Source organism: Notechis scutatus, chromosome 5, assembly GCF_049901735.1.
Source record: "Notechis scutatus isolate UNSWTSFEM ecotype Mainland chromosome 5, rNotScu1.2, whole genome shotgun sequence".
NCBI classification, from domain to species: domain Eukaryota; kingdom Metazoa; phylum Chordata; class Lepidosauria; order Squamata; family Elapidae; genus Notechis; species Notechis scutatus.
The window spans coordinates 91,679,619-91,692,313 of record NC_142013.1 but is presented as its reverse complement, the minus strand read 5'-3'; the positions used below and the strand labels follow the sequence as shown (position 1 = coordinate 91,692,313).

The 12,695-nt window shown below is 36.5% G+C and overlaps 1 protein-coding gene across 4 annotated transcripts in view; it reads right to left on the bottom strand.

Annotated features, from left to right (window-relative positions):
* Nucleotides 1-12,695, bottom strand: part of PCCA (propionyl-CoA carboxylase subunit alpha) — a 232,525-nt gene that overhangs the window by 46,668 nt on the left and 173,162 nt on the right. For all 4 annotated transcript variants that reach the window (XM_087967316.1, XM_087967315.1, XM_087967314.1 and 1 more), the window contains one exon: nt 10,324-10,377. In XM_087967316.1, coding sequence (XP_087823442.1) covers nt 10,324-10,377 — 54 coding nt within the window. The remainder of the gene's footprint in view (nt 1-10,323; nt 10,378-12,695) is intronic.

Sequence of the window (12,695 nt, the reverse complement as noted above, 5' to 3'; positions counted from 1 at the left end):
CCTATTAATTTAAGTAACCCAATAAATCATCATCAGATGATTCCTGGTGGCCTTTTATTTTTGAATCCTATTAAAGCAGCTGCAAAATTAATGACCTATTTAAGTTTAGTAATACAGTTTTGGGTTCTAGCATACATGGACACCATAACATCTTTGTAATTTCATTAGGATCAGTATACATATGAACAAGCATAGTGCTAAGAAAATTACCTCTATGATACATTGTGCATTGTTGGTATTTTGTAGTAAAATGTTCACCATCTGTATCAGCTAAGCTGGTAGGGACCATTTAAAACACTATTAAATGAGTAGAAGATGGAAGAAAAGGAAGCATTTCCGAAAGAAAAGAATCTGAAACTATATTTAAATAATATAAGAATTTAACCAAAAAAAGGCTTGTATTTTAGGGTTTAATTTCTCATAAATATTACCAAAGTCTGCACATATCAGTAGGTCAACAAATGGAGCACTTTTCACCTCACAATTAAATCTAGTTGTATTAATATATTTAATGAACCAAAGCCCATTTAAGATCAATAGATGCTTCTTTGTTGGCAGTGAGAGGTGTATTTCTTACTCAGCATGTAATATACATTACATATCCTAATGAATTATATTTCATTTCTTTATTTAATTTGTTTGCTGCCCATCTTGCTGCAAGGTGACTGTGGGTGGGTTACAACATCAAAATAAAACCATAAATGTGTATAAAATCACAATAAAATCTTCAGAAATACACATTATAACTAAAAGATGGGGAGGAAAGGAGCAGAGTGTTTGAGGGGGAGGTGGGAGTTGCTCTTAGTCAATCACCCACCTCCACTGTGAAATTTCCCCATTGGGGTCCCACGCCAACTGGCAGAGCCAGGTCTTCAGGCTCTTGTGAGAACCAATACCATCTCAGAGCAAGATATTCCAAAGGGTTGAGGCCTCGGGAGAGAAGGCTCTTCTGGAACCCACCAGCCAAAATCCCTTGACTAATGATATCCACAGCATGCCTCCTTTGCCTATCCCATTGGGGTGAGACAGTTCCTCAAGTAACCTGGATCCATGCCATTGTAGGTAATAAACAACACCTTGAATTGACCTCTAAGCAAACTGGCAGCCAGTGTGGGAACAGTGGTATAACATGGGCCACTCTAGGGAACCAAAGACTGTCCACACCACCACACTCTGCATCGGTTGAAGCTTCTGAATGATCTTCAAGGGTACAAGAGCACATTGTAGTAGTCCAAGCATGAGATGACCAAGGTTTCAATGACTGAGGGCAGGGACTTATCATCAGTATTCTTACAAAATTCTATGTTAAGGCAAAACACAGGGGGGGGAAAAACTTATATTAATTTGTGACATCAGAAAACTAACCAGGAACGGTGCCATCCAGCCTTTCTGTGTTTTCCTGATCGCATGCCAAGGTAGGACAAATAATGCATCGGCTTTTCCATTACCTGTTTCCTAAGTTAACAAAGCTGCCAGGTTTGAGAAAGGAAATAGCAGCAAATCCAGTAAGCTTAAATGTAAAAAATCATACCACACTGTATTGAAATAAGATAAATCTGCAAAATGTTTTACAGAAGAATGTGGACAAATATGTAAAATGTCCGATTCTCCAAGCTATGTTTTTGTCTGATCACTGCCAAAGGGCCAAAGAAATCAATTTCTGATCACTGCACTACAAAGACACTGACGCTCTTATCAATTCACATTCTAGAATGGTTTGAGAGAATGGTTTCATTCTCTCAATACACATTTTAAATTACTATTCCTAGTTTACTGCATACAAATGCCAAATCTGGCTGTTATGGCATGGCTCAGTGAATAGAAATAAAAGAGTTTATCACAGATTAGGGCTACAAATATTTTCAGAACTGTATTTACATATTTTTATTTCTCTTCTTAAGTATTTTATTTATTTATATGGTGATTTATATAGCTGCCTATCTTAACAAGTGGCAGTTACAAGAATTAAAACAGAGAAAACTTGCCACATACAACTCATAAGCATCCAAGGATAACCAGTAACCCAATTCACTACCCTTTTTCTCATCCTCTGACTAGATATCATTTAAAGGTAATTCCTAGAATGTTATTGTCCTGCTAAAAGTTTGAATATTTCTTTATGCACTAATTTACTAATTGTATTAAAGTATGTATTAAACCATCTTTCTTATTATTGAATTTCTTTGCTGCATTTTCATTAGTTCCTTATTTAGCTCCCTTCCACTCAAATAATCAAGCAAATAGAAAGAGAAACAGGAAGGACACTACAAATCTATTACTCATACTGCAATCTGTTGTGTTAATCTTTGCTAAATTAGGAGAGGTACCACATGCATATGATATCCTACGCTAATCAAGACCGAACAAAATTTTATGCTTTTAAAATTTGTTTTGGAAATCTCTAGGTAGCCCAACACTTTTTTCTATAAACATTTATTGACAGATATAACTTGGAAGCATAAATTGTAATCTATTGTTTTAAGTATTTTGGTCCAGCTTTGCCCAAGAGTAAGTACAACTTTTTCTAAATACTTTTTTGGGGATCATAGAAGATACCAGGATGTAAGTATCACAAAGACAGCTTTTCATGTAGTTGTATAAAAGATCTCACATGGATTCCAGTTAGCAGTTCATTAAATAAATATAAATAGTCCAAACTAAAAGAGTAAGGATCTTGAAGAACAATGAAAATTTAGCTTGTAATCCATGCTCTAATGATCCATTCTTCTAATCCATAAATATAAATATAAAGTCACACCTTAGGTTTGGCTTTACAGCACAGTAAAGTTAAAATTAATGTGGGTTTTAAAATAATTTCATTAAATGTGCCATATTGAGAATATGGAATAGATATAAACCCAAGTTGTGCCCAAAACACCTCTGTGGATCTTTGCATAAGGATTCCATAGAAGAGAAACAGGAAGCAAGGACAAATGGTTGATATATCTGGAACTATTGGAAAATCACCAGAGTGAATATAAGATTAAACCACCACAGCAGCTAACAGCAGATGGATATAGTTGTCAATGATTTTTCCATTTACAATAATCAGGAAAATTCAAAATAGACAAAAAGACTCATGATATGGAGCAAAATCAGAATTTGAAGTACAATTGTATACTGATAATGAGCATGTAATTGCAGAAAGGTACAAACTTGTTGAAATTTGAAACAGTGGAAGAACAAGTTAAAGAGTGTATGATAAAGAGGATTAAGATTTTTGGTCATAATATACTGATTGATCAATGAGAAAATATGTAGTTTAAAAAATTGCAGTCTTATGATTTTACAGAGATTTTCAATAAGATGTATAGTTGGCACATGATGCCATATAAACACAATGAATAAAAGCATTTAAAATTTATGTTGGGAATGTGAACAACACGAAGGGACATTTTATCATGCTTAATGGACATGTTAGAAAACCGGAAAACTGGATTCAAGTACATACGTTGATATAGTGAATTTTAAAGATTAATATTCAGAATTTGTCCTTTTAGGTTTGATGATTAAAGGGTTAGGAAAAAAATCCATGCAGGATTATTTCAATATACAATTATTGCAGTAAGATTACTACATGCCCTAATATGGAAAGATTTGGCACTAACCTCTATGGAGAAATGGTTGATACAATTCACAGAACTTGTTGAAATGGACAAACTGACTTCTCTGATTACAGAAAGGATAATGACTACATGTATTGGTGACTGGAAACCCCTTATGGGGTTTAGCATAAAAATGAATTTATGACTTATGATTTTGATGATTACACTGGTTGGATTACAGAAGGAAGAGTCATGATATAAGTTTAAAAGAGGGAGTTTAAAATATAATTGTATTTATAACTGCTGTGACAAATATAGAAACCTACCTTTTTATACTTTCATGTGTTTCTTTTTCTCCTTCTCTTTCCTTATCTTATTTCACTTTTAGCTTTTCTGTTATTTCTATTTTTTCCATTTTCTCTATTCTAATTTAGCTTGTATTAGTTTTTATTATTGCTCTTAAAACTTTTAATAAAAATTACACGGCTAGTCCTCAAAATATGACCATAATGGAGGCTGCCCATGATGATTATGTGCCATAGCAGTCATGTGACCAGTCTGATTTTGCAACCTTTTTGGTGTGATTGTAAAGCAAAAAATAAAGTTGTTAAGCAAACTACTTGGCTTCACAATTCTCTCTTTGTCTAAGGAAAAAGTCAAAGACAATTGCAATTGGTATAAGGCCTATTACGGCAAATGCAGAATTCCCCTTTTAGAACTAAGGTTCCCAGTTCATGCAAACATCAAATTTGAAAAAGAGAAAAGTCACGTCCTCCCTAGCAAGGAGAATCAGGAAAACCACTTGGTTTCCCTGATTCTCTCTTTGCCCCATAGTGGCATAAAAATAAGTGAAATAAAGCAAAAAAACAAAATAAAACACTGGAAATAGCAAATTGATAATCTAGGCTGTATAATGACCTTCCGTTAAATATCACAACGTAAGTAATTCACTAGTACCATACATACAGAGGTGGTATTCAGCAGGTTCTGACCAGTTCTGGAGAACCGGTAGCGGAAATTTTGAGTAGTTTGGAGAACTGGCAAATACCACCTCTGACTGGCCCCGTCCACATCTATTCTCTGCCTCCCAAGTCCCAGCTGATCAGCTGGGTCTTCTTTTGTTGCCCTGCACAGGAGAACGGAGCTGGCAAGCAGGTTAGTAGGGTGGGGAGGGAATGGGATTTTACAGTATCCTTCCCCTGCCACACTCACCAAGCCAAGCCAAGCCCACCAAGCTACGGCCACAGAACTGGTATAAAAAAATTTGAATCCCATGACTGCATACATAGATCAGATGAAATTGCCTAAATCAGAATTTAAGATATAAACATTCAGTGTGATAAGGGCTGCTAAAACATAAGTGTGTAACTGGTACTATATGAATAGTACTTATTAGTAAAATTAAATAATTTAAAAGCCAAAAACAGACCAGCAGAATTTTCCACAAACCCTGTAAACAGAAATATCAAACAGATCAATCACCATCAGTGTCTTCTAACAATTTATCTAGAGAAACCAATGAAACTTTAAAGCATTCTAACATATACCTTAAAACATCTGCTCTACAAGGGCTAGTTACTTTCATTTCCCATACTTAATAAAAATAGGAAAATGTGTGGTACAAACAGAGACTTTGTGTATAATTTTCTGTTATCTCAGATGACAAAATGTAGCACAAGCTTCATCTCTTGCTAATTAAACGAATCAATTAAGGGACTATTGTTGCAACTGTGTAACTGCTGTTCTATAGTGCCAATAACAACCCCACAGGGAGGTCTTTTACTACATTAAAATGCTGTCCTCCACAACTCCATCTGATATTATTAGAAACAGTTATTTGCGTCTTGCTGTCATATTAGTAGCAGCAGCAAATTATGGAAATATGCAGACCAGAATGGTCCCAGTATGAGTTCAGGTTTGGTTTCCGGCCTCCAAGGGAACAAATGCTGAAAATTCCAAAGTTCCCCAAAGTTCATTAATGGAACTGATAAATTTACCAGCACAGCAGCTATTTACATGCTAGGTAAGGGTCACACATTTGCATATTTTCCTGCTAAGCTGATACAATTCAACTAGATAAATTATCATATTAAGTTTGCCCTCCTGAGTTAAACTGATGGAGTTCAAAATTGTTTCCAATGGTTGTCATTAATCGCTGTTACATCTGAAATGCTTCCTTTGAAATCTAATTGTGATATGGTGTCAAGGGTTATATTAATAGCATTCAAGATGTTAAAATATTGTAAAAACCTGCTTATTTTACTTGTATCATTGAAGCGCTTTAGAGTAATGAGAAATAATATCTCATCTTTATATATTTTAAAAAATATTGTCAATAAAAAGAAAATTTAATTTAAAATATGAGATTTAAATTAGGTTTAACCTCCTCATTTGATTTTGTATCCCTGAGATTCAGAGTAGAAGCGTATAATAATAATAATAAAAGGGAATCCACCAGTTACATTCTAAATATGCCAGTTATTTTACCATCCCCAACAACAGAAGTTGAAATTCAAATATACTCTTAAACATAATATTACATATATATTATGTAATAATATACATGAGAGAATCATGCATATCTTCAACATGCATACAATGAGCCAATCTGTCTTATTATTTATATGACATACAAGTAAATGTGACAAAACCTGATTATCACTTCTAGATTAACTGGATACAGAATACAGGAGCAAAAAGCAACCAGTCATTTCCCTGTTTTCTTCCTGAAATTCTTCCAAACTGTTTATTCCCAGCCTGTTTTCAGAGGCGCCCTATAAAAAGCCTTCTACCTCATTTGAAGAGAACAGCAGAGAAAAAGTGGCAAATGAGAACATCAGGAATTCACATCTAAAGGTTGTGGCTCCCTAGCTGAAACCAGAATTTTGAGTATTGCTAAGCTGATGAATTCATTTTCCATCTGCTTCTTGTTCCTGGCAAAGACATAACAGTTCTATGAACAAGCAACTATCTCATATTCTTTGAATTATTATATATGTTACAGACTGTTGTTTTGAAACATATTCCCTAACTTTTATCATTTGATATGTATGTGCCCATGGCTGAGACAGTGATTTGCAGTTACATGTTATTGCCAGTGATGATATAGTTATTGGTGGATAGAAAGATATATGGTGTGTTGGCAAAGAAAGCTGTTTTGTCAGAAGTTGTGGCTTTAGGTCTATGTTTGTGGAGTATGATGGGATTTAATGCTTTCATAATGGAAAAATGTTAGGGAGATTACAAGTTTTCTTAAGAGGTCTGTGATGTATCTTATGTAAGTGACATAAGTTTTGAGGACATTCCATAAAAACCGATATTCTAATTGTTACAATGATTAAGACAAAAAAACAGCCCAGTTTAGGAGTTTCTGAGAAAGAATATAATATCATTTTAGTCTAGCCTTAAGACTAGCACTGATGGTGTTACCTAGTTTGGATAATGTGCCAGAAAACAAGCAAGTCATAAAGCACCAGGGACCCCTCATTTCAACCTTTACAAATATTCTGCCTTATTGGCAACATCTTCTTTGGCTGCAGTCAGTGCAATAGGTAAATTGTGGAGGATTCTTCATACTCAGTCCTTTAGAAATGATGTCATAGTTTTTCATTTAATTTAGAATTATGCCTGTTTATATGTGGGCTAATTCTTCACCAGTGCTTCTTGTTGTAGATACAGGAGGAGGAGGAAGAGGAGGAGGGACGGGAGAGGGAGGGGGAGGGAGGGGGAAGAGGACTGTATTATTATGCATGACTATCTGTTCTTGCAGATATTAGCAAAATTGTATGTTATGGACTTAAAAAGTCTTGAAATTTGTTCTGTCACATCTTTGATCCTTGTTTCTGGCAGACAGCCACTTCACAAGCTGACATGGCTAGACAGCATACATTTGTTTGAATTTGTCATAGTAGTGAGTCACCAATTATCACGACTCTCTTCTTTCTCTTCTTAGAGGGCAAAGATGCATCCTGTCTTCTCTTGAAGGATCTACTACTGTTATGTTTCTGTTCTGCAGTGTCTCTTTTCTTTCCTTGAATGATCCATACAGCCCATTTTATCTGCAAGGCTCCAAATCTATTTATTATTTCTAGCAGAATCTTCTATGTCTCTTGCTTTCGATTGTTGATCTTATTCCTGTATTTGTCTTCCTTATAAAAAGCTGTTTCCGCTGCTGGTTTCTGTTGTTTCTGTCCTGTCTTTGGGCTGATAAAATGTCTTTTCTCATCATCTGAAATGTGGCCATGCACTACTGCAATCCTTTCACTTTTTCTTGAAGGACAGCATTTGGTACAAGTATATGCTGTGCTTTTCAGTCACAAAGACAAACTTACCACATAGTTACAGACGCATATCTGTTCTTCACTTTTTCTTCTCAGAGACTACCAGTAGAAAAGGGTTATATTTCTTCTTGTTCTTTTCTCAGTTCTCAGGACCCTTTAAACTCTTTAACCCTTTAAAACCTGCCTTCCTTACATAAGCCTAACAACTCTGCATACTCAGCAGAAAGCAGGTAGACAACCACCCGAAACTTTTAAAATCTGGAGCTATTCAGAAGATTATCCTTTCATCCCATGCACTTTGATAAATAATTCCTCAAAATACACAGCTTGTCATTTTTCTTCTTCCTGTTTACTCTTCTACTTTCAATTGATCTTGTTTTTGTTCTTAATATCATCTGCATTTTGGGTTTCAATTTTTTCTGATACTATCATAACAAATTGGTACTACCTAGAAATGTTTGTGATGGTTCTTTTTATCATCTGCTGTGATCCATTTTGGAGTTTTCACTATTAGTTTGTTGTTTCAAAAATTTCTATTTATCACTATTCTGGGTTTAAAGGTTTATTATAGTCCAAGATGACTAAACTCGGATTTAATTTTTGCTATTATTTAGATTCTAGCTTTATGTGGCAACTGTTTTTCTAGATTTCCCGCTTTTACTTTGACATGACAATGGTAGATAGAAATTCATTTCATACACACACACACACACACGCACAATAAAGGCATGCACAAAAAGTCTCTTGTTTGATTGTGATTCTGTTGGAAAATAGGAATGTGCTTCCTCTCAGCTGAGAATTCAAGTCAGACAAAGGCCAGTTGAAATTCAGAATTACAGAAGGAACATTGGAGGCTCTAATCCAACCCTTTATTCAAGCAGGAGATTCTATACCATTTCAGACAATTGGCTTTCCAATCTCTTCTTAAAAACCTCCGGTGATGGAGCATCCATAACTTCTGGAGGCAAGCTGTTCCACTGATTAATTGTCCTAGCTGTCAGGAAATTTCTCCTTATTTCTAAACAATAGGTTGGATTAGGGGTTCGCTGCTGGGGGTTCACATGGGTTTGGGAGCTCCTCTACCTAAGATTCTGCACAGTTTGGAGAACCCCAAATCCCACTTCTGGCTGGCCCCTCCCACCCCACCCCACCCCTCCCAGGAGTCCCCACGCCAGAGGTGCTATTCAGCAGGTTCTAATCTAACCAGTTCTGGAGAACCAGTAGCGGAAATTTTGAGTAGTTCAGAGAACCGGCAAATACCACCTCTGACTGGAGATTTTACAGTATCCTTCCCCTGCCACGCCCAAGCCACACCTACAGAACTGATAGTAAACAATTTGAATCCCACCACTGCGGCCCACGCGGTCCGTTTTGGATGCAGGTAAGTGCAGAGCGCGTGCAGAGGCTCGGGGAGGGCAAAAAACAGGCCTCCCAGAAGTTAAGGAAGGCCGGAAACAAGCCAATTTCCAGCTTCCAGAGAGCCTCTGGAACCCAGGCAAGCCATTTTCGCCCTCCCAGAGTCTCGAGGAAAGCTTCCGGAGCCCAGGGAGGACAAACCCCCCCCCCTTTGCCATGATGCAGGAGGCTGACTAGGATATGGCTACTATGGCCACGCTCACCCAATAACTGGGAAGAGAATGTATTGCTAAAATTTTTGAAGCCCACCCCTGAGTTGGATCTGTCCTTGATTACTTTCCATCCATTGCCTTTTATCCCCCATCAGATGCTTTGGAGAATGGGTTGACCTTCTCTTCTTCGTGGTAGCCCTTTAGTTAACCAAAGATTGCTATCATGTCACCCCTATTATTATGAGCTTATTTTCTGGAATGTTAGCTATTCCTGCCAGCTTGGTGTCATCTGTAAATTTGATGAGTTCCTCTTCTATCCTTCATCTAAATTGTTTATGAAGATGTTGCCTTCATAAAATTTGCCTAAAATTTGTGTTGCTAAGTGAGACATTTTAAAATGAATTTTGCCCATGTTATGATCTTACTTGCCACAGTTGTTAAGTGAATCACTGCAGTTATTAAGCTAGGATTCTGCAACAGTCATAAATGTGAAAAATGGTCATGTCACTTTTTTCAGTGCCGTTGTAACTTCGGTCACTAACAAACTGTTGTAATTTGAGAACTACCTGTAATTTTGCTTGACTCTAAATGTTTGCAGATTCATTGCTTAATTATCAGCCAGTGAACTGTGTAGCTCCTCCCCAGATGCATAGTTCATTCCCTTAGCCATCTTATATAACCATCTGAGGGAAGGAGGGAGGAGGAGAGACAGAGATAACCATACAGGTGTTATTAAGTTTAAGCAAAGATGGGAAAGAAAAAATATTCAAAATATGGGGGGGGGGCATTTTTCCTCCTTTTAATCAAAATACAAATCTTCATATAACTAAAAAATACAGAAATATGAAATGAATACCGTACCTTAAATTTGTATAAAATGTGAAATGAAAACTGTATGTTATTTTTTTTTATAAAATGTCTATTACTCACCACTGTTCCAAGAAACTGAATGCTAAGATTTCCACCAGCATCACGAGAAAGGCACTGGAAGGAACAGAATAACAATTAGAATACAGTCTTATCAACAAGAAATATTCTGCCTAAGAATTCTGAAGAAAATTGCTTATGACACTGGAGACATATACTCATGGTTAAAGCAGAAATGCATGTGACACAAGAAAATAACAGTCATATTAATGTTTGATAGTATTTAGTTTTCACAGCTGAATGGAATGGGCACTGGATTCAGTACCTTTCAGATTGTTTGACTGTATTCAGTCAAACGATCAGAATTGACTATAATCAATTCTCTTTCCATCATTAACTGATCAAATAGGATAGAAATCTTAAACGTCCAAATATACTGTCAGAGACTCTTACTAATTTTTTTCTATTTGTCTTGTATTTTTGTAAATCTTGTCTATTTATCTTGTTTCCACTTACATAGAGCTCTGCAACAAATTTATTTGAGCTCAAAACAGTGTGTTAATTTTTGGCCTATGCAATAGATCTTAATCTCCATTTGACCATAAAATGTACTTAATGATTTGGGACATTGTATGAGAAGAGCTATGTTATTCTATGGCGATAAAAAATATATCAGAAGGCATCTGGTAGCATCTTTTCCAACTCCCAAATTTAATTAAAAGGCATATGCTTTTAGAGAGCTACAGCTTGCCTCAGCAGATGCACAGATTTGGGGTAAGTGACCGTTAGGCCACTTCTACCATTTTCATCCCCAAGACTCTCACAAGCCCTTTGATGGTGATTCAGTACTGTCTTTGCTTATGTTTGTGTGAAATGCTACAACTCTTAAAGGATCAAATACTGCTTCACCTGCAATAGAAGAAAATACACGTAGCTCAGGGTTGAACTGTAGTGTCCTTGGTGCTCTCTGAGCTTGGATTTTTGTTTGCAGACATTTCATTACTCAACTAAGTAACAGCATCAGTATAAATAAGTTTGGGGTTTGTTCTCTGTTTACATATGATAACTTCTCCTGCCAATATTAATGGGAGTGTGGTTTTCTTCTCAGTAGTTCCTTGATTAGGATATTGTTTTCTGCTTAATTAGGTAAAGGTAAAGATTCCCCTCGCACATACGTGCTAGTTGTTTCGGCTCTAGGGGGTGGTGCTCATCTCCGTTACAAAGCCGAAGAGACAGTGCTGTCCAAAGTCGTCTCCGTGGTCATGTGGCCGGCATGACTAAATGCCAAAGGTGCACAGAACTCTGTTACCTTCCCACCCAAAGTAGTGCCTATTTTTCTACTTTCGAACTGCTAGGTTGGCAGAAGCTGGGACAAGTAATGGGAGCTCACTCCGTTACGCGGTGCTAGGAATTTGAACTGCTAAACTGCCAAGGTTTCTGGTGTTCCTGGAAGCACTCTGCTAGTCTTCTGCCTGTCTGTTCTATATAGTGGCTGTTACCATCCTTACATTATATGTTATAGATGAATCCTGTTTTTTTTCTTTTTCGACTAAGGAGTCTTATAAATGACTCCTTAGTCTTGGACTAAGTAGTCTTGTAAATGACTTCTATTTTTCTTCTCATGCTTAAGAAGAGTAATTCATAACATATAATGACAAAGAATCAGGTAGAAAACAATACCCTAATGAAAGAACTACCAAGGAGAAGATTAAAATTGGGAAGCCAGACTAAAATCAGGAAACCATAAGTTCTAGTTCTGCCTCAGTCAAAAAAGCCAGGTGGGCACCTTTTCTCAGCCCTAGGAAGAAGGCAAAGGCAAATCACTTCCACAAATCTTGCTAAGAAAACTATAAGGGCTTGTTCAAGCAGTTGCCAAGAATCAACTGCTACTAACTTGAAGACATAACAAATAAACAAACAATCAAACAAATCAGATTTACCCTTTATCTTTGCTTAGTTTGGTCAAAATAGCTATTTTACATTCCATGGAATAAGTAGGATAACATAGGTACTTAATAAGAATATACATATTCATAGAGTTATATACTGTGTGTGTGTGTGTGTGTGTGTGTGTGTGTGTGTGTGTATGTATGTATGTATGTATGTATGTATGTATGTATGTATGTATGGTATTCAGCTTTGTTCAGGTATTTTCCACGTCATTGTAGTTGTGCTTTTAAAGTTGTAGCAATGTTTGGCAGAATCTCATCTGCCATCATCAGGCTTCTGTATGATGATGGCAGATGAGATTCTGCCAAACGTTGCTATTGCTACAACTTTAAAAGCACAACTACAATGACGTGGGAAAATACCCGAACAAAGCTGAATACCATACATGTAAGTACCCGTGAAAACTTAAGAATGAAAATACACACACACACACACACACACACACACACACACACACACACACATATACATATACATACACATTT